The sequence below is a fragment of the Amia ocellicauda genome, chromosome 13, assembly GCF_036373705.1.
Source record: "Amia ocellicauda isolate fAmiCal2 chromosome 13, fAmiCal2.hap1, whole genome shotgun sequence".
Classification (NCBI taxonomy): Eukaryota; Metazoa; Chordata; class Actinopteri; order Amiiformes; family Amiidae; genus Amia; species Amia ocellicauda.
In genome coordinates this window covers 25,514,748-25,538,902 of record NC_089862.1, presented here as the reverse complement: position 1 = coordinate 25,538,902, position 24,155 = coordinate 25,514,748, and the positions used below count along the sequence as shown (strand labels likewise).

Genomic DNA, 24,155 nt, shown 5'->3' with positions numbered 1-24,155 from the left:
ATGTTCATATCTGTGTTTTGTCAGTACACCTTCCTACCATTGGCTGTACCTATATATAAAGTGTTTATTGTCAGAATATTTACATCAAACTGTGCACCCATACTGGAAAAAAATGAAAATATAAATTATAGAAAGGAAATACGAGAAAATAACAAGTATTTCAGGGATTTACATATCTTGTCTTCTGAACATGGTATATTCATTAAATATCAATAATGTAATCAATCCATTAGCATGTATTTAATGTAGAGCCTGTTGCTGGTGAGCACAATTTATGATGTGCTACATTACAATTTTTGAACGTTCATTGATTAAAAAATAATACATGAAAATGTACAAGTGATAAACAACCACGAAAACTAAGAAATTTGCTGCATTTGCAAAACAACAACAAAAAGTTGCTCTGATGAACTGAGGGAATATCGATTTAGTTGTTTCCACTGCCCCCCCATTAAAATAAATAAATACATAAAATAAATATCCTGATAATATGGTTTCGAATGGATTTTATTGAGTCACCTCTTTACTGTGTATATTATGAGATATATAATCCTCTAAAAATAGATGAGTAGATAAGATAACTAGTCTAGATTCCAACTGAGCTCTGATGCATCAGACAGGTGTGCTTTCATTCCCCCAGTGATAAAGAATGAGGTCTTCAGTTGCACTTTCCACACTTAGAGAACAGCTGTTTTTGGTCAAACTGCCTTCCAAAAAAAACCTTGTCTGGTCTATAAATGAACAAGCAACTAGATATTTGCTGCAGTTTTGTCTAAATTCTCTGTTAAATAAATTACAGGAGGGGAAATGCATTTCCCAAACTCATTAGCACTTTTTTTCCATTAAAAACTGTATTTAAAAATAAATAAATTAAAAACATCTTAAGAATGCATCAGAAAAATTCAAAACCTGCTAGTAATTGATTTGTTTATTGATTTATTTACACCCTTTTAGCCAAACCTGCTATTATGGGAACTTTTGGAATCTCTGCATTTGCCTGCACAAAAAGGGCTTTTTTATTTCCTAAATACCTTTAACAAACTAAAAATTGTATCACCTCAAAATATCTTGAAATCCTGTATTGGTTTTTCTGCAGAGATGTAGAGTGCCATTTTAATGTCAGTGTTAACGAGATCTTAAGAAGAATGGTAGAAAGTGTTTCTTGGACTGCGTGAAAGAAACATTGCATTGCTTGCCAAACTAAAATAAGGTGAATGCAAACTGTTTTATACTACATGGACCAATGCAATGGATGGGAAAATAATGTATGAAAAATGTATAAATAAAATGTTGTCACTATGCTCATATTAAATTAGGTGTATTTTATACATTTAAAATTAAAGTCAGATCCAAGCAGAATCTTGTAAGACTTTCTAGTTTAGATATGTTATATGGGTTTCTTTACATTTATTAACATCTATGTTTATCAGAGACGTCTAATAATAGACACCTATGGGCCAGCCTTGTCCACAGAAAATGCCTTTGTTGAAAGACCACCAAGGCAATGTTGTTTTACTGATTAGCACAGACATCATCAAATCCTTAGGAAGTGTGTCCACTTTGGGGAATGCAGTGGGATCCAATCTGACCATTCACACTTAAAGCTTTATATACAACTACTATCTCACTCTGGGGGCTTTTTGAGAATTTCAGGAAGCAAAACAGCACTTTTTGGGGCAGAAATGTTGAGAGACATCAATATCTAGGATAACCTATTGGACTTAAAAGTAATGGTTCCCTGGAGCAATGGAAAAATGCTAGCCAGACTTTCATCAAATGCACATTGAACAGTTTTTATGTGCATTGTTCTTGACTTGAAAAACTGGTGCTTTGCAATTCAGGCTGTAAAATGTCTTAAATTAATCTTTGTTTGCATGGCCATTTTCCAAAGGACCAGGTGAAAGAAAAATGGGTTATGGGTTAGCTGAGAGTTTTAGGCTGTTGTACATGCTCCCTGAAACAATGTGGTGGAGTCTGTAGACATAACAGGACCTTTTTATGCTCTACTACTGCAACTATTCATATTGTGCATCAGGAAGCATGTGTTTCTGGTTTGGCAATGTCAGCTTACCCTGACTTCAGCAGACAGATGTTTGATTCCTCCACCATAACAGATGACCTGGTAACATTCTTCAGGCAATGGATGATCTTTCTTTCTTTTCTGTTCCAATAATCTACAAATAACTTCAATCAAACACACACAGTAACTCAAATTTCTTACATAAGAAGAATTGTTCAAAGTTAAATAGATATAGTATTTCTGTTCTTGTATGAGTGTTTGTTTTGCACCAGTTTTATGACAGTTGTTTCAACAAAATGGACCTCGAAACAGTGGCGTAGCTCAAAAACGTTAAGTCAGAGTCCAGTTGGAATGGAAATCAAATTGAAATCTTATGTTTTATCATTTTACTTCATCTATAGGTAATGCAAATTTGGGAAACTCATGTCTTAACTGCCTTGATCACCATTCTAGTTGTAGAATATTTATTATCCTCTGTCAAGCCTGTGAAGAAATTGCAAATAAGGGCGGAACTGTGATTCAAGCTTATTTGACAGAAGGAAGTATCAAAAGACCTGCATTCGTCACAGCTTTAAGTCTTTATTTTACAAGTTCTGCACAATGGCAGGCCTCATATTGATTTAAATGTATCCAGTTATGTTTGCCTGCCATGTTCAAAGTTATACAAAATTGCTTAAAACGTGGAAGCAGCAGTACGTTTTTTAGAATTTTCAAGAATTCAAGAACTATTCACAATTGAGTGTTTGTGGGGGGGAAGGGTTACCACCTGTTATGAAGATACGTCATGTCAAAATGTCTATCTCTTGCTGCTACTACAGTGCATCATCTTTCAATAATGGAAATGTGTCAGACAGCTCTTGAGAAATAGTATGAGGAATAGGTATAGGCTACTATCATTATAATGTCCTGTTCTGTTCATTTTTGGTTTTGTAATAGTGACATGCAGCATACAGTTCGTTTGGCATTAGTTGTAATTGAGATTAATGGGATTCTATGCTTTTGTACCACTAACCTCAAAACCTTGCTGAATCTTAACTTACATTTTTACATGACAGCTACTTTTCAGCAATGCATTTACATTTAATGGGACACTTAATACTTTAATTTTGAATGCCCCTTCTTTCCCATATGGAACATTAGGGAGTATCACAAACACTGCCTTTAACTGTCATGTCATAGCTCTTGAAATTCTCCTTAAATCAGTTTGTTTTTCTACTTTGTTATATATACTGCATGGATTAAACACCATTATGTCAATCAAATGAACACCTTGCCTGTGCATGTGAGTCTTTCAACACAGTTTTAATGTAGCTCAGAAATGTTACTTAATTCCATACTGTATATTCTGTGAATGATAAATACATGTGGTGCTTAATCTAAAGCCATCCCGATTTTAATGCATCTACTTGCAATCTCAATATATTTAGTTTAACACTACTAGGTTGTTCAAAACTGATCTGGATGCATGTCTAATTTCCAACGTTTGAAGCTCAACTAAAACATACAAAGGTCACTGTTTAATTGTGTTAGGATTAGTTTATTTCTGCCACACTATAGATCTTAACATAAATAAGGACCTTCTTGATATATACCACAGTAAAAAACTCTTTTAATAAAATAAATAAAGCCCTTTCCTCTTCTGAAGTTCAAAGAGTTTCCTCTTCAGAAACCAGCACATGTTTATGGTTGAAAATACTGTCTACCTCCCACTTTTCACCCCTGTCAGGGTCAGTGTTTTAAGGTCTCTGTGGGTCTTTTAGGTAACAGGCCTACTTCAGAAATCACAGTCTGAGGTATTATTAGGGCGGCCAATGACTACAGCTAAAGTGTGTTAAAGTACATAAAAACAATCAACAGATAATTGCAGTATTTCTTATTTCGTGTTATTTGTGAAATATGCAGAGAAAAACAGACTTCAGAAGTTGAATTAAAGATAAAATATTAAAGATTAAAGATTCAGCTGGTATAAGCCTCTGCCCCAGACATCTCTGCTTCATATGTGGGCTGTTTCTTAGCTAATCCAGACTGTGATTCCCAAAATGCTGTATCAATAACAATTCTCTATCTCAGCACAGTTGCTGGAAAAAATGATCAACACATGAACTCCACTCAGATCAAATCCAGATTGCTTCTCAAAACTGTGATTGATCAAATGTGGGCAGCAAACAGTTTTCTGTCTAATGAGAGAAATCCTTGTCTGCATCGGCTACAATGTATGTAAAGCTTGAAGTGTGAATTCCTAGCCCAGCCCAAATGTATGTAGCCCCGGTCAGGTCTACTAAAATATGGATAGGCTAATAATAGATAGTGGATAGGTTGTGTTAGATGTAGTGTTCCTGTTTTTAACGGAGTGTGAAATCATTCTTCCAGAAAATATTTGCATATAATGATATAAATCTATCTCTTAGCTTTACTTTGTTTATTTTATCTAACTTTTGAACATAATCAAATAGTTACTGTAAACTAGCTCTTAATTTATGTCGTTCTTGTTTTGTTTGTTTTTTCACTAGTGCAGAATACTTCATTTCCATGTTAGCTGTTTACTGAATTCTACAGAACACAGCCTTTGAAGTATTTGTACTAGTATTTAATTTAAACCTTGATAAACGAACACTGAGTAGAGGGCAATGCCAAGAAAAGTATCATTATTTTTATCAGTGAAATATAAATAAGAAAACTTGGATAAGAATGAATTTTGAAGTGATCTCTTCCCTTGGAATGATCCAAGTCATGCATTACCACACAAAAACATGAAAAAGCAAAACAGCAATTACGGTTTTGCTATACTAAAATATTGAAAACATCTGTATGTATTTGTTCTATTTCTTTTTCTTAATCTACCTTTCGAAAAGTGAAATGCCAAAGGGAAACATGAAAAACAAGAGAACAAAATTGAATGATGGTGGTCTGTATCAAAGCCAAAGGAGGTTTTAGAGGAAGAAAGAGAGAAAAACAACAATGAACTGATACAGTTGCATAAAATCAAAATGAAAATATAATGGTCTTCTGGACATTTTCCCTCATATCAGTAGATGTAGACAAGCTCTCTGGGAGATGTCAAAACTGGGAGGTTAGGATGGGTTTCTTCCCTCTTGGTCCTAGTAAATATGCCTAGCCACTCAACGTAACCATTATCAGACCTTTTTCTATTGATCTTTCTCTAATATTATTAGAAATAAGGAGGAGAAAGAGTGTGATTGAATATAACTGTAAGAAAATACATTTTAGCTCAATTGATAAGTTTACAGTGGATTCCTATGGGTTCAACATGCTTTCCCTGTGCTTCAATACACTGGTCCTTGAATAAACCATTGTCTTCTCTGGAAATATGCCTCAGACATATTTATCATGCTCATATTATTTATCATCAGTATTTCTCATATTATGGTATCATCATGGTCCTGTGAAGTAAACCCCCTTCTCATCATCCCAATTTTCGTGACAAGGTTTATTCAGGGTTTTATTAGTTGTTTTGGTGTTATCTATAAATCTACAGAGATAAGAAGCAAGTGCTCTGTCATTGAATATCCTTGGTGACAGTATTGTGGATAATATTTTAGTTTAAGGGATGCATTGTGTTACTATTGTTATATATTTTTGCACTTTAATGTCCAAGATTCAATTTTGAATATAGTGTAGACATTGATCACTTGCAGTAGCTCTTTAAGGGATACGTCTCAGTGATTTTATCTACTTTGATATGTGAGATTGACTAATTTTATAGATTACTTGTTTGAATGTATGGTTGACTCTACTTAGAATTTTCTTTTTAAGGAGGTGATGCTATAACTGAGTATTCAGTGACCTTTGAGCATTAGAGGTCAAGTTTTCTACTAACCATGCCTCTGGTTCCATCAGCCATTCCAGATATTTGATCTTTGCCACCAATTGTTTACCTGTTCTGATAATGAACTGAGGGTTTATGGAATAGTAATTGTGTGACACGTTGGGGTGTGCACTGTACAGATTGAGATGAGATGTTTAGAATGGCTGGGGGTAAAGGAACATGGAGGGAGGACAGAGATTTACATTCTTGTGAACTTTGTGTATGAAATTATTAGTTCTACATTGATTTGGCCAACTATATTGAAGCCTTGTTCTCCTAATCACTATTATAGGTTACATTTATTGAAATTGAATGTATTGACAAACATTGAGTGACTAGCTCCCTTTACCAGTTGAACACATTTTTGTATTTTTGTCACTAATTGTGCGACCCCAAAATAACTACTGGACCCATCTGGCCACCCCATTTAAAATGTTCTGTACACGCCACTGCAGTCATTAATTTGATGTGTGGTGTTTGGATGGAAGAACAGAGCTATTTCAAAACTATCTTACTTTTTCCATCAAATTACCTTACGTTGCTCAATAATTTATAGTGAAATCAGTTCAATCTGACATGAATCATATGTGTGTGTGTGTGTGTTCTTTTTTAAATAGCCAACAATATATATCAATTTCATAACAATTTGACAGAAGGAAAGTAAATTTCATAGGGGAGCGCTTTTTAATTTTACACTAGCCAGAAAAACATTTTATTTTTAAGACACGGTACTGGTCATAACAATAACAATCAGATTCCTAATTCACCGGATTACTGCTGTGATTTGATGTTTATTTTTATTCCTTCCAAATGTATTTAATTGAAAAAGAAATTGTTCAGCAAGCCTGTTGCATGTTGAATGTGTGCAACAAAAAAACAGTATCTGCATATAGAATACCTACTCATATTAATAGGATTCAAAATAGGTGACCAAAATATGCAAAATATGAAGTGTGCCCATATGTATTCTACACCCCTTTGACAACATTTTTCACATTTTGTTGAGTCAGTGTCTCAGAGTTTTATGCATTTAAATTAAGATTTTGTCCACTTATCTACACAGCATACTCAGCACTGTTAAGAGAAAAAAGTTTGTATTGTGTAAAAAGTGTCTCTATATATATATATATATATATATATATATATATATATATATATATATATATATATATAATACAAGCCTGAAATATCATAATTGGATAAGTCTCCATCCCATAAATTTAATAATTAACTTGTAGAAGCACCTTTGGCAGCAACTGCAGCTATGATTCTGTTGGGATAGGTCTCTACCACATTTGCACACCTAGATTTGACAGTATTTGACCATTCTTTTTTACAAAACTGATCAAGCTCTGTCAAGTTCCTTGGGGAGATTTGATGGACAGCAGTCTTCTAGTCATGGCACAATGTTTTGGTTGAATTTAGGTTGGGGCTTTGACTGGGCCACTCAAGGACATTTACCTTTTTGTTCCTTAGCCACTCCAGTGTAGCTTTGGCAGTGTGTTTCAGGTTGTTGTCATGCTGAAAGGAGAACTTCCATCCCAGTTTCAGCTTCTTGTAGAGAGCAGCAGGTTTTCCTACTTTTCTATGCTTTGCTCCATTCATTTTCCCTTTTAATCCTGTGCCCCAGTCCCTGCCAATGAGAAAACATCCCCATAACATGATGCTGCCACCACCATGCTTCACAATAGGGATGTGTTCTTTGGGTGATGTGCTCTGTTGGGTTTGCGCCAAACATAACGCTTTCCATTTAGGTAAAAAAGTTCCATCCAGTGATCAGTGCTGCCCACTGGCCTTTCTCCGCTGCAGAGAATATATATGCTAAGATTTGTACTCTCTGTATCCAGCCCTTTATTCAAGCCATCTTGCACTTTGACTTCTGAATGATACTCAACGTAGAAAGGAGGAGCTTGTCTGCCAGTTTCAAAAATCCGCAATTAAAGGCTATGGATCATACATATGGTATCCTTATGTTTTCTTTTCCTTTGGCATATGATAGATCAGTACAGTGGTATACCACAATAAATACCTCACACTTTAGATCTGTTTTTTTTTTCCCTCAAATTAGCTAACTTACAATGACACGTCATTACTTTGAAAACCCAAAAAGGGGGAAATGTGTTTTTATGTCTGTCTCCCAATTTGCATGGAAAATCCCACACTGACATCACCATGGTGACTGCAGTAACGGAGAAGCCGGTATTTTCTGTTAGTGGGTTACCAATAATTAATTGAAGGATTTAACAGGCAGCTGGGTTGGGTGCAACACTTACATCTGAACCAGTTCACTCCTGCTTTGAAACTTAAGAGGGGTCTTTCTTTGCTGGGTCTGTAATTATGTCTTCTTAGTGGGCTTGCTTGAAATGTAGCCAGTTGCTAATAAAGAAATGAACCCTCAACCTTTACATCCCCCAATCTCAGTCTACTTTCACTTTGCTACTATTTGTACTTGTAGTGCATGTGTTTTTTTTTGTGTGTTTTTTTTCTACACGAAGCATTTGTGTAATATGGATCCCCCCCGCCTCACACACACACACACACTATACCACCATCTCCAAAACAGCTTGATGGCTTCAAGTGAACTAGTTTCAGTATAAACAGGCAAGTTAGTTCAATGTTCTTCTTATTTGCATTATACAGCATTTTTAATCTTGTAGCATTTTGCTTTGAATACTTTCTTTATCCTGGCAGTTTGTAGATTATGGTGGATTGAGTTTATAGACCATTTAAGTACCAAGCATGTGGGAGTATTACAGTATTAGGTTTTTTTTTACTGAAGTTATTGTAAAAGTGTATATCTTAGCCAATATTTCTGACTTTCTATATATCCTATAGCATATATATATATATATTCTGATTCTTTTCACAATCCATTCCACCAAAGCAGCCAGTGTGAATAACAAATATAAACAGAAATAATTGTCACACAATTAATACATCATTGTGCAAGTCATACAGGAAATATTGAGGAACTGTAGGAATGAAAATATATTAGATTTTATACTGGTTTGATACACTATATATTACAGTATTCAAACTGCTAATAGTATGAACTTCATGTTGCATGACTAGCCTAACTCTTCTAGGAAATGAATAAGACATTTAAAAAAAGTCATGGTCAGTGCTAACTATATGGAGTCAGTAGTTATTTTTCTAAATTTAGAGTTGGAACAAGAACTGGATTTAAGAATTGTGTTTGTGTATATGTCTATATAAAATTGGTCTCATACATTTATTCCAATGCTCTGGTGGTTCAGTGGTAACCACATGATTTATGCATGGTATGGTGAAGCAGCGTAGGGGTGTGTTAATTGTATCTTTAATTTTAAATATTTATGTATGTGTTTATTTGTTTTTAACTTTGCTGTAGAGTTTTATCATATGGCTTTGCTGAGTCAGGGCTGTTAATTGTTCTGATGCACTAATGGAGCAAGTCTGCCAGCTCTAAAAGGGTCTTCTGTCTGGCTGCTTCCGGCTGCTTGTCATCGTTCTGGCTCTGTACGCCACCACAATGGATTTGAAAGGAAACAATCAAGATGTGCTTTAAGTGTAGACTTTCATCTTTAATTTGAGGGTAGTTACATGCAAATTGGGTGAACAGTGTAGTAATTACACCCATTTTTATATGTGGTCCCCCAATTTTAGGGGCTCAAATGTATTTGGTAAATGCCCAAAGAACAAGCAGGAACTAAAGACAGCTGCAGTGCAGGCCTGGCAGAGCATCACCAGGGAAGAAACTCAGCCTCTGGTGATGTCTATGGGCTCCAGACTTCAGGCAGTCATTGACTGCAAAGGATTTGCAACCAAGTATTGAAACTCACAATGTAATTATGCTAGTTTTTCTAAATACTTTTGAGCCCCTACAATTGGGGGGGCCACATTGTTTCCTTTCAAATCCATTGTCATGGCATACAGAGCCAAAATGATGACAACTGTGTCACTGTCCAAATATTTAGGGACCTAACTGTAGGTCTATATGTACAAATTACAGACCTAATAATGTCAGAGGATTAGTTCAGCATTCGTCATTCAATAATAGTCTTCCACATACATGCAGTGAAGGTGGTATTAGTAATTTCCTGGCATATATTCTCCACATCACTTTAACATCAGACCCCACATTATGCTTCCTAGGATTCTGTACAGAACAAAGGTATATTTATAATAATGTCTGTCACTCATTGATTTTGATTTGCTTATGAAGCCTGTGTAGCCTTTCAGACTGAAGAAGAAACACCCACTAACATAAGGTAATGGGATGGGTCAAACCACAGCCCTCTCTTGAGAACATGACCTCCTCTAAACTAAACTGGAACCTTTTAAGGAATTCTCAGGAATTGTTTGTACAGTAGGTACATCCAGTAAGTATGAATACATAAACCAGCTATGTTCTTCTGCTTACTTAAAAACCACAGCAGTTCACTGTTCACAGGGCCTGAAGCCATGGAAAGGTGATTACTGAGTAAGAGAAGGCTATATAAAGGAGAAACTGAGAAGCATGTCAGCTGGATAAGAGGCTTTATTGATGCCAATCAAGCCATAAGCATAGAATGTAAGAGGATTGTTGTGGGTTAAATGTTATTGTTGTGTGTTGGTGTTGCTAAGCTAATATTAATTGATATCAGGTGGCTGTATGGCTATTAAAAGGAGAAGCTGAGAAACAGATTTGATCTGAACAAGAACAAACTAAGATTGCAAAATAGAACTTAATAATTTAATAAATTCAGAATTATTTAAATCATTTAGCTGCACAGATATCTATCTGTATAAATAGCATTTTTTTTAATTATAATTTTTTCAGCAAATATTGCGCCATTCACGCCAAAATGCAACAAAAGTAATATTCCTCATTACGGACGGCTATTCCAATGGCGGTGACCCCCGACCCACGGCAGCATCCCTGCGGGAGATGGGAGTGGAGATCTTCACATTTGGGATATGGCAGGGGAATATCCGGGAGCTCAACGACATGGCCTCCCACCCCAAGGAGGAACACTGCTACCTCGTACACAACTTCGCCGAATTTGAGGCTCTGGCTCGTAGAGCTCTGCACGAAGGTAAGCTCTTTTGCCTCGTGTACACTAGCAATCAGAGCCGTGTACAGGTGTGTTTACACTAGCAAATACCCATGTTGAGCAGATCACACCCCTGCAACATATCTGAAGTGGGATGTTGGCGGGTTTACAAACTATCATGATGTTTATCTATGCAGAGAAGATTCTCCGCCAGAGGATGATAATACCAAGATTCAGAATGGGTCTTTGACGTGCGCTACTGGTCAAAACATGAAAAGGATATGAAAAATGCCACTGAAACCCTCTCAGAACAAAAATACTTTCTTACACAATGACCTCCTTTACACAATGACCTGCTGACACACTGACCTCCCCACACAATGACCTGCTGACACAATGACCACCAGGAAACTTGGGTCTCATGGCCCATGGTACTGTTCCACAGCCTAAGCTATATAGTATCCCATTCATTACTTTATCCCTGAACCACTGTGTGTAACTGTATTGTGTAGGTATATGAACTGATAAAAAAGTATCTAGTTATGTATTAATTCATTATTACTCTATACTCAATTCTAGTAAATCTGCCCCCCAACCTGTTTTGCCATACTAATAAATATAATATCGTCTTGCACTGTGTTAAATTACAATTAAAAGACACGCTTTAAACATTACACAACCTGGGGTGATGCTAGCATGGTGTCGATGCAGATTGAACTTGATCTGGGGAAGGTCAGTTCCAAATGTAATGATGCTTTTATTAAAATTTCAGATCTTCCTTCTGGAAATTACTTTCAGGAGGATATTTCCCGGTGCTCTTCATTGTGTGAAGCTGGACAGGAGTGCTGCGACGTGATGGCCAGCTGTCAATGTGGCACCCACACTGGCCAATACGACTGCATTTGTGAGAAAGGGCACTATGGGAAAGGACTACAGCATGAATGCACAGGTATGGACATTTATGTAAGCAATTTACTTTGTACAATGAGCATGGAAGCTGGTGCCACACAGGTCATTGTTTTGCTGCAAACAAAATACGTCTCATGTTGTTCAGCATCAGCCTGGCAAAATACATGCATATATTAAAACTGCATTGTAGATGTTATGAGATATGTCTGTTTATATTAAATAAACATTTATAAAAAAAAAAACAATCATATAATATCTGAACCATTCTGCTGCTGTAAATGCTATTTTTTTAAATCTATACTCCTATATATGTGCATAGCAGCCTCTTTTTGCCCACACACCATGAAACACAACCTGAAATGTTCTCCATTTAGATTAATGTATGCAGCCAACGAGAGACTCGTTAATCCAAAAAATATGAAGAAATTGTATTACTATATTTAATGTAGAAAACAGGGGATTTATCAAAGTCTTAGAAAATTAACTTCAATTTCCCAAAGCAAATTCCCTCATTGAATAATTTCCAAAGTCAGAGAGTGCCAAACCATGCAACAACACATTCAATTAAACTCAAGAGAAAGTTTCATTATTTTAAAATGTGTGGCAACATCTTAGGCTCAACTTATTCTTAATTTGTCAGCTTGCCATTGTGTGAAACAAACATGAGTGAGTAAGAGAGAGAAGGAGGAAGAGAGAATGGGGAGTGTTAACTATGTAAGCTATATACTATACATGTGGCATTAATGTATATTATTGAAAGCAACCTGCTACTCTTTTGTAAAACCCAGATCAACAAAAATAGTCAGAATGGTCAAGAATGAGATCTAGAAATGATGGAATGTTTTAAATACCCCCTGCTCATGATTACACAACCTCTATTCCAAAATGTCAGTGACGCTGAATTTATAATGTCTTTTCACCATGGGATTGTTAATGTTATCCTGTGAAACCTGACTGTGTTAAAGATATCCGTGGCCCAATGTGCAAAGTGAGTTGTGTCAATTCCCCTGTTTCCTATTATGATATTTTGCTCCATTATCTCCATTGGCGCAGTTTCAGGGTATAGTTATGAGAAGAATGTCTGTATTGAGGTTTGGTAACTTTTCAGTGATTTGAAAACCAGTTATCCTAGATAAGCTGTATATGCAGTATTGGAATTGCTGGTCCCACATGAGAGTTGTAATCCTTTGAGTCTCTGATACACTAGATGGGTTTTGTTTACTTACAAATTAGATATTTCAGACCAAAACCTCCCCTGATACAGACACAGAGCCATAAAGAAGAAGGAGTAAATGTATGGCCCAGACAGATTTCAAGGTTATTTCCATAGGTCGTGTATCTGTTCATACTATAATTGTGCTTGGCAATGAATGCATAGAGCTTTAAGTTGTAATATTTGTGAATGAAGAAATGTACTCTCAAACGTTTTCTGTTATTGTTTTGCTTTGGCACAATATTACAGGTTTTCACTTACATTGGAAACCTAGTAAGATTGTTTTCTAATAACCGTGTTCACAGCAAAAAGCAAATACAAATATCTTTGTTGCTTGTGGGTAGCAGACCCCACTTTTACATTTTTCTGTACTTTCATATTGAAATATTTTAAAAATAATAGCATTGATTAAGCAGTCGATATGCAGCAGTGCGATGCCTTTCATAGTATGTTGTGCAGTTAATGAATGACCAAAGATTATGCAATATTATGATGCTGAATTATGTAATTGTTTTCCCTCGCATTGTTGCTTTTGACAGTTCTCAATAAGACTTGAAGGCTCTTGGCTTATGTTAGCAAGACATACTTTTGACAACTTTTATTGCTACTCAACTTGAGACCAAACATGAGTTACTGCTTTGGTCCTACGACCTAACGTAGGAGAAATCACAGTGTCTTATCTGTCTCTACAAATCCCGGAAGTACGGGTTAATAGCAGTTTTGTTACCGTAGGGATGTTATTGCTGGTAATATGTGCCAGCTGTAACATCTGCAAAGCACTTACTAAGTTCACTGGGAGATGGATTATATTTATTTCCATAAAATGCATACTGTAAATATTTATTCATGACAGGATTCCTAAGATTTCTCAGAGCAGCCCCAAGATAAATGTACATTTAGAATCAATTTAAAATCACAATGTGTCAGAAATCTGTAAAACGAAGACCCCCAAAAGAAATATTTAAACAGATTGTTATTTCCTGTTTGCTGTCTGGTTTTAACTGGAAGGCAAATTGTTGAATATGCTAAAGACAATGAACATGTAATTCAAGTCATAATAAAAGCTAATTGTTGTGGAATGTTTGTATCGTACCAAATAAAGACAATCCCACAATTCAACAAAAAACCTACAATGTTCTACAACCGAGCTCACAAATTGAACACAAATTTGAACTTACTTACCAAACTTATCAAAGGATATATGCAGCCTATGGAATTGCCTTGTTTAATACAAATCAAAGCAGTACCAACTAGCTTTAAGTATGGTAAAAGAGGCTATGTCTGACATTCTTAGTGAATAAACAAATACATACTTCCTTTTAAAGTACATGCAAATACTCCCATTTTAGTGAGTAAGAATACTTACAATTACACAGTTTGTATTTCATCATAGTCAGTAAAACATAGCATTATCAACATATCATCTTTGAGCACTGTAACTCCCAACCTTCATCCCAAATTCCAAATCCCAAAGTTGAATTCTCTTTTTAAGAATCCCTTGTGAAGTAAAGTAATTGTTAGAGGAGGGGGGCTACAGAAGAAAGTAGTATGCATCTCTTGTTTCTTGAGAGCCACATAGTCTTCAGGTTTTCATATAAAAATTCAAGGAAACCATTAGGACTCCATAATTGATTGTTCTTTTTGAAGAGGTTGAACAGTTAATAGCTGAGGCACAATGGAAAATTAAAGTAATACCACATATTACAAATATGTTATGGCACTGTTTCAAAGGGTTATGCCACAACTAATTAAATGTTAATCATGAACATCACTGTACCACAGAAATCTCCAATATGCTCCTATTTTGGAGCACTAAAGCATGGTGTGTCATCTTACTTGGCTTTTACTGATTAGTAAGCAACAGGAAGGTGTTCAGTCTAGTGTTTAATGTAGTGTTTGTATAACTATGTACTAATGTTATACTTTACTAGACAATTACTACAAATGTGTCTGTCAACAGCTAATTTGTACCTAAAATAATACACCAATATGGACAGTTTTTGAATGAGTCATATATGCAACTTTACCATTAGGCTTTACTAAATCTGTTTCATTCAAGAGAGACTCCATACATAGCTTCTATATGAGCATTCATGAACAACAAATGTATTTGTGATAAGGAAACCCTACATTTTCTGGAAGGAGTATACTTTATGATATTACTAGGTAAGATCATTTCTGTTTTACACAGAATGAGAAATATCTTAAAGTATGTAATGTATATATTTAACAATAGATTTTTACCAATATTTGTGTAGTAATAACAATAATACAAGAATAATTGTTTTTCATAGAGCTAACATTTTTGTTATAAATAAGAAGACCTTACAGTGAGGGAAAAAAGTATTTGATCCCCTGCTGATTTTGTACATTTGCCCACTGACAAAGAAATGATCAGTCTATAATTTTAATGGTAGGTGTATTTTAACAGTGAGAGACAGAATAACAACAAAAAAATCCAGAAAAACACATTTCAAAAAAGTTATAAATTGATTTGCATGTTAATGAGGGAAATAAGTATTTGATCCCCTATCAATCAGCAAGATTTCTGGCTCCCAGGTGTCTTTTATACAGGTAACGAGCTGAGATTAGGAGCACTCTCTTAAAGGGAGTGCTCCTAATCTCAGCTCGTTACCTGTATAAGAGACACCTGTCCACAGAAGCAATCAATCAATCAGATTCCAAACTCTCCACCATGGCCAAGACCAAAGAGCTGTCCAAGGATGTCAGGGACAAGATTGTAGACCTACACAAGGCTGGAATGGGCTACAAGACCATCGCCAAGCAGCTTGGTGAGAAGGTGACAACAGTTGGTGCGATTATTCGCAAATGGAAGAAACACAAAATAACTGTCAGACTCCCTCGGTCTGGGGCTCCATGCAAGATCTCACCTCGTGGTGTTTCAATGATCATGAGAACGGTGAGGAATCGGCCCAGAACTACACGGGAGGATCTTGTTAATGCAGCTGGGACCATAGTCACCAAGAAAACAGTTGGTAACACACTACGCTGTGAAGGACTGAAATCCTGCAGCGCCCGCAAGGTCCCCCTGCTCAAGAAAGCACATGTACAGGCCCGTCTGAAGTTTGCCAATGAACATCTGAATGATTCAGAGGAGAACTGGGTGAAAGTGTTGTGGTCAGATGAGACCAAAATCGAGCTCTTTGGCATCAACTCAACTCGCCGTGTTTGGAGGAGGAGGAATGACCCCAAGAACACCATCCCCACCGTCAAACATGGAGGTGGAAACATTATGCTTTGGGTTTGTTTTTCTGCTAAGGGGACAGGACAACTGCACCGCATCAAAGGGACGATGGACAGGGCCATGTACCGTCAAATCTTGGGTGAGAACCTCCTTCCCTCAGCCAGGGCATTGAAAATGGGTCGTGGATGGGTATTCCAGCATGACAATGACCCAAAACACACAGCCAAGGCAACAAAGGAGTGGCTCAAGAAGAAGCACATTAAGGTCCTGGAGTGGCCTAGCCAGCCTCCAGACCTTAATCCCATAGAAAATCTGTGGAGGGAGCTGAAGGTTCGAGTTGCCAAACGTCAGCCTCGAAACCTTAATGACTTGGAGAGGATCTGCAAAGAGGAGTGGGACAAAATCCCTCCTGAGATGTGTGCAAACCTGGTGGCCAACTACAAGAAACGTCTGACCTCTGTGATTGCCAACAAGGGTTTTGCCACCAAGTACTAAGTCGAAGGGGTCAAATACTTATTTCCCTCATTAACATGCAAATCAATTTATAACTTTTTTGAAATGCGTTTTTCTGGATTTTTAACAGTCTCTCACTGTTAAAATACACCTACCATTAAAATTATAGACTGATCATTTCCTTGTCAGTGGGCAAACGTACAAAATCAGCAGGGGATCAAATACTTTTTTCCCTCACTGTGCAGTTGAAAAATATTTTAGATGGTACAATGTTTCAATCAGTTTTTTTTTTTTTAATTTGATTTTATTTATGAGATCTGTAGTCAGACATTATTAATTGTAATTCAAGTATAAAAGCACTGCAGCAGGATTTTATAATATTCAAACTAAGACCTGGACCAAATACAAAAGTGTACCCATCTGCCAGTTGCAAATTATATTTCCAATTTTGGATGGTGGCTTATTATTTGCAATAGGATTCTTCCATCTACTTAATGCGAACTTGCCTTTTAGAAGTATGTTTTTAATTTGCAATTTCCCGGTACGTTGTTTTGATTTTTGACCCAAATCCAAACTTTACAGCTTTCAAACTATTCTTAATGTGTCTCTAGTGTTTCTTTTTAGTTCTGAACATGCTGCAAAATCATATGGCTAACCCTTTAGATTAAGGTGTCAATAAATGATTGGTAAATAGTTTATACAAACCACTCATGATTCCATTCATAAAGTCTTAATAAATCTTTATAAGATATGATTTATCATGTATAATAAAGATTTTAAACAAAATTGTTTTTGCAGCTCCCAAAACACTATTTTGTTTCAATTATTTTTTAATCTAAAGTGTTATTATTGTATGATCTTTAACACCATTCTTAAAAACATTGCTCCTTTCTAGTCACGATCTGAGCTGTCTTTGTTGCCATCACAAATATAAACTACACTTTCCCTCTGTAACCTGTTCATTAAGCTTTTCCGCCAAAACACAGACTGATTATTTTGATAAAATTATTTTTTCATAATTTTGTTGCAGAGGGATTTAGCTACTGCAACACTGAAAGTTTTTTGCCCTTCAATTAATTATTTGTGTAACTACAAGTCAGTAAAGTAGTCTGCATAGACCCAAACAGATTCATAATAAGGTCATACACAATGGGAATAGGAACAAAACCCACAGCTCTCAATAATCTAGCGATACATTTGGATTGCATGTGAAAATGCTGACAAGCTATTCTGTCCTTAAGTGTACGAGCAGACAGGAAAGATCTTCCGATTCATTTATTTCACATTCCAGACAATGTGGCCAAAAACAATTTTTGTTTGCGCTCTGAAGAAGGGGTTCTCTCGAGCCAATAGGACATAAATGTATATGCAGTGCATCTTTAATATCAAGTCAAATATTATTTCTGACTAATGTTTCGCAATTGTTGACTAATTTCTGTAATTACTGTTTATATGTATCCACGAGTAACTCAGTTCATATCTGTGTTTACAGTTATGCTTTAAATATTGGGAGGACATAAGTCTATTGCAGGTATAGATTTTCTGTTTTCATATCAACTTGATTGTGACAAACCTTGTAATAATGTATTTAGTGATGTACTTTTATATTAATATTTATAGTAATTATACACATGGTATAATAGAGGTTGCACACTTCATGTAACTGGAGAAGATATCTGTAGCTAGGTAGTGGACTGAGGCTTATAAACTTTTGCTTTGTGTAGTAATTTTAACAAATTTGTACTGTTTTAACTGAGCTTCATTCAACCATTTTAGTGTAGATTAACAGGGCATACCACAGCAAATATGTAAAAAAATATTTCCAACACAATTTCCAAATACAGGGTGGAAGATTTGATAATAATCTGCTTATAATACGTGTATTATAATGTGATGCAAGTTAGTGTGATTAAAAGCATATGACTTCAAAGGTAGTCCATGAAACAGAAATGGAATTCAGTGTTCACAGGTAATTTTCAAAATTAACAAACAATAGTCATGTTTTAATAATTTGAAACATGATTGTATTGGCTTTCTATCAGTAATCGATGCTGTCTGAGATTGTGCTGTTATCCAAGTGTGAAATGTGTAAAACAGCCTTAATAAACAGTACTTTTTTTGTGTGTGGTTTATGATTCATATTTACACACTTTTTGGAAGTGTGGTAGGTGCTGGCAATTTTCAATAAGAGACCAGTAGGAGTAGAATGAGAGAACAAGGGCTAGCTGTTCTCAGTGCAAGTAAAGATAGATGCTTAGCAGGTATACTAGATTATTTTATATTCACTTTTAAAATCAGCCATGTCAAAAACACTATTAGCATTTGTTAAGAATAAGAGCCCATTGTTTTGTCTTTACATTGGTACCTTTTAATGTACAACTAATACCAATTGTCTGTAGCTTATTTTAGATTCTGTGCTGACAACCAAAGCTTTTCTGTATTACACAACATGCATCTTATTTTCAACAACATAGCTGAGATATATTTCACAGTGGGACATCTGGTACTATGCATGTCTTATGCTATAAAAAGGGAAACACTAATTGACAGCAGGAAATTAAGAAAAAACAATTTTAAGTGCTGTATTCATACGGTTGCACAATTTATGGTCTTGGTGTAGTAGAATAAGAGTCTTTCCTGTAAACAGTAAACATTTTTGAACAGTATTTATTTGAGTAATTGAGAGGTTTGGCAGTATAATGCAAGAAGAGAAATGGTGCCATTAGAATCTTGTCAAAGGAAGTAATAAAATAATTGTTTATCATGAAAACACCCGCATTTCACAATCTGCATTATGAACAATCGTACATATTCGATTATGTAAGAAACATTCAGAGAATCATATCTTCTGAAAAATAATTTTCGGCAGTGTAACCTTTTAACCTCCTCAAAAAAAAGTGTTGCTCAATATTGTTTTGTCCAGCCATTTGGCAATGTAGAATAATATCTGAGATTCTCTTAGGACATTAAAGGTTAAAAAGTGTTTCCAGTTCCTGATTACTTTATACTTAAGACACTTCTGATCCCACTCATTCTGCATATTTAGGTGATATTGTACATTTTCTGTATGTGATGGCTGAAGCAGGCCCCTAGTATGTCACAAACCCTTGTGTATCAAGCAGGGTAAGTGCTCTTCAACAGAGCACAAGTGACAAGTCTTTAACTTTTTTAAATAATGAGAGAGAGCCTCCTTTTACATTCTTTCTGAGCACATGTAAATAATCATATTGAGAGCACAAAAACATCCGCACTCTGTGGAGGTTTAAGGAAGAGCATTCTCTGTGTGGGAAACAAATACAAGTTTGTACTGTTAATTTGGCATTCAAAGTAAAAGGGGGACACAAAAATATGAATTATATGTTAAGCCATTTATATTTGGAGTGGTAAAATTAAAGACCTTCGCTGCCTTACAAATGACATACCATCCTATACTGAAAAGCACTACTATACCTGTGAGAGCACTGCAGGGGAATAAATAACACCTGTTGATACCTTGACAAATAATAGGTTGCCTTGGATAAAGCATTGAGGAGGTAGTCTAATTTAACCACACTTTATATACAGCATGCTGTGGTCTTTACTTGCATGACTTTAAAGAAAACTTTGTCACTGACGAGAATCCAAGGCCTCCATTCACCCAGCTCTTTGTGCAGTCCTGTGTTTTCCCCATGGCGAACGTCCTGTGACTGATTAGAGGCCGAGGCAGCGGTGGTTGTAGCGGCTGTGCGGATGGGAGACCTTATCTCTGAGCAGCTGCCGACTTCCTGCCAGGCTGCACTCTAACTTCAGGCCTCAGCCAGAGCGTGTGTCCCTACTTTATCAACTTAACTGAAGTATTCCGACTCCACTGCCCCTGAGTGCAAAATAAATATACTCCCAAGGAAAGGGCCAGCTGCTTCTAATCATCGCAGCCAGCCACTTGGTACATTGGGTCTGTTGAAGCTAAGGAAAAGTTGGGAAATGAGGCAATCATTTTCCAGTAGTAAACACTGGATCTTAAATGCCAATGACAAAGGGACAAGGATATGTGCAAAGCATCTGCATTATTTAAACTGTTTGCGTCTTTTACCTGTTGTAATTCCAGGCTTATTTCTTTCCTGTTTTACTCCGTAAAACACAAGGTACATTGCTTGTGCTTCTCAATGTTGTGCTACACCGTGGCTCTGTTGGTTTCACTGGCACAGTGCAGGCACGACTATGGGAATGAAGGCTTTAATAGCGGGTGTTTCTCCATGTATAAATAGTGCTTTAAACTGAGTAATAAAGTAAATCCTTTTTATGGTTACTTTCAGTGGACTTGAAAGGCAAAGGAAACCCCACGAAAAGGGTGTTAATGTGAGTTTCTGCTGTAGCTGTGCATTCAGACATACAGCTGATTCCTGAGTCATTTGTATGCCTTAAAAAGAAGCCTGAGAAGCAATTTTATGGAGAAACACAATACTTTAATGATTTTTCCTTATAATTACTTCTAAAATTAAATTAAAAAAAATTAGAGAGAATATCATGGTCGGCAATCCGGGTCATGTTTAAGGTTAACTGAATTATTAGTCATGCCATGACTTTTGTTTTTCTTTACTTTTACGATAATTTCACTGAAACACAACTGCCGTTGTTCTGTTCGACTCCAGAGTGCAATTCTATCAATATGCACTTGGACTTGTATGGCATAAAGCTGACTTTCTATAACTCCTATTCTATAACTATTGGCTTTTTATGTGCTTTGTTGTCTTATAATATATTGAGACGTTCATGGATAGTTGCACAGCTTTTCAGCGGTGTCTGTGTATACAATTTAGACATTTGTGTGTGAAAAGAGTTCAGAGCATGCATGCAATGGTTTATGTGGCTGTTACTTGCAAGTAGTTCAGTAGCGGGAGTTTTTTTTTTTTTGCTCCTATGCTCCTCTGAGTGATTTACATGCTGGTTTGCCAATGAGACTAAACGTCAGTTTACTATATTTAGGGAGCTTTTGTGTGGTGGTGTTAAAGGTTGCAGTAACAGATTTTCTTTCCTTGCTGTTACCACCCAATAGTATGTATTTTTTTTAGCACCTGTGGTCTTACAGGTGAGCCCCAAGGCTGTGTTTGAATGTGAAATAGTTTTGGAGGAACTATTTCACCCAAATATTTTATTACTTAAGAATATTGTTTTTAATGGTAACAGACATAAGTATATGTGAAAAATATATATAAAAAGGAAAGTTCAAGCTGCCATAGGGAAGTTTCCTTTCATTTCAATACTTTGCGCATGATAAAACAAATGTGCAGCATAGAGTTTTTCTAATGTAGTAGTTTGTATTCTCAGTTGTTTCGTATTATACTATAGCAATGTAGTATAGAGGGGAGTCTGATGTCTTATTTGAGCCGTCAATGTTACGCATGTTCGGAGGGCCTTTTCTGAGAAGTCAAAACAGGACAAGGGCACAGATACTCATCGTCTTGCTATTTTGTGAAGTGATAACATGATCACTTGAGACTACTTGCATTAAAATAACAGCCCTTCATGGCAGGTTTGCTTTAGGTCATACGTGGCCTGGCCATCTGGCAATTCCGACAGAAGTTCGCCGGCACCCCCACCCATCCTCCGGACCACACCTCTCTGGGACCGGCAGAACGTCGCCACCAAGCCCCACCCCCGGTGGCACCGCCGGCACCGACCACAATTTGCCCGTATCCCCCCCCCACCCCCCGCTCTCCTCATTGTGTGCAAAAGTCCAGGGACGTTCTCAAACAACAAAATGCCACTAAGTAGAATCATCAGTTGTAATTGGCAGGGTGTCCATTATTGTGATCTATGCCATTATTGACGAAGAACCTGAATTAAACACTTTTGTTCAGTTTTTCAGAAGACAGAACAATCTCTCCAAAAACTAATGGCTCGCCTGTTTGAGTAGTGTGTCATAAGAGCCCTGGCAACTGTATACATTTCATGCTCTAATTGTTTCTGTTCAAATAAACATTTAGGGGTATATATAATATATATATATATCATAGAAGGGAATGAACAAATTAAAGAGTTTTGCATTCATAAAATAATCTATTCTTGGTTTTTGCTTAACAAAAACAATTTTTCATAAAATTTTCTAGTTATTACTTGAACAGTATAACCATTGTATTCCTTTTTTCATAGATTGAGTGTAAATGGATATTTGCCAGTTATCATAAAGCAGAACTGACCTTTTATAAAGTAACATGAATACAAGCAAGGTATTTTCTCTAATAGAATCAATCAGTCAGTCTCTATTTGTATATAGCATATTTCAGAGTACAAAGAGCTGTAAAAACAATAAAAAAAATTACAATATAAAAATAAAAGGCAACTTTATATAGGATGCAAGTTGCATATGATTTTATATTAAATTAAACATAGAAATATCCAAAATATTGAAAGAATTCATATTATTACTATAAAAGAAATAGGATATGTATCCAGAATGAAATAAGCCCATAATAAATAAAACAATTGCAATGATTTTATTTGACCTTAAAATAACTAGGCAGCTGCAGAATAATTTTGAATAATCCCCAGCAGTCAAATCACGTCAGATTTAATTTCAGTACTAACACAAAAGGCTACATGTTTTATTTGTATTTTAACGTCTGGATAAAATAAACTAATTGGATATCCCTCTCTTTATTAAACTCATATCTTCACAGGGTTAGCTAAATAATACATTCCTTATTTTATATGAACATTAGTATTTCTCTTTTTTTTTCATTTTGTCTGTTGAAAACAGTTCTTTGACCTTTGCTATGCAACATTGTAGTCCCCCAACTCCCATGAAAAAGCTGTTGATCTGCACTCCTGCAGATATCCCCCTGCTGTGTTTGGCAGGTGTGGATGCACTAATGCACATAGGAATTCCCAAGAATCTTTTCCGAAACAACAGTGTAGCTCACCATAATTTGACGCAATTGAGAATGATCGTATCAGTATATTGTAGCAAGTTTTGTAATGTGCTGTAGATTTGTATTTGTACAAAAATGAATTCCTTACAGTTACTGTATTTCTTTAATAGCAAGGAGAAAATTTGCATAATTCTGGACCTCTTATACTATCATGTTATTACTATTGAGTGGGCAAATATGCTTCAGTATACTAAAGTGTATAATAGTGTTGATTGCTTGCTTATTTTTTTCACTTTAATTAGAACTAGTTGACAAGCCCGCTCCTAATTATTTTCCTGTTGGTTCCAGAACCGTTTGAAGCTCATTACACTGGAGTTATGTGACGTGCAGGCGACATGCTGTAGTTTCCCTCAATTAGTGTTGTAGTGCAGATGTTTTGGTTTTAGCAAATTTTTTCCAAAATGTTTTTATTTTTCAAGAACTTGGACCTTTTACATAACCTTTAGTGGAATATCATATTTATTTATTGGGAGAAATTGTGCACTTATAAAGGATAGTATAAATAACTGTACATTGTTCGATTTTAGTTTACGTTAAGAAACAATGGCAACATGTCAGGACAACAAATGACATCTTGTGCATAATATGAGGGCTTCTATGGTTCTT

At 36.0% G+C, this 24,155-nt stretch overlaps 1 protein-coding gene across 1 annotated transcript in view; it reads left to right on the top strand.

Annotated features, from left to right (window-relative positions):
- Positions 1–24,155, top strand: part of svep1 (sushi, von Willebrand factor type A, EGF and pentraxin domain containing 1) — a 79,929-nt gene that overhangs the window by 2,493 nt on the left and 53,281 nt on the right. Inside the window, exons 2-3 of the mRNA XM_066720356.1 lie at positions 10,648–10,903; positions 11,634–11,810. Coding sequence (XP_066576453.1) covers positions 10,648–10,903; positions 11,634–11,810 — 433 coding nt within the window. The remainder of the gene's footprint in view (positions 1–10,647; positions 10,904–11,633; positions 11,811–24,155) is intronic.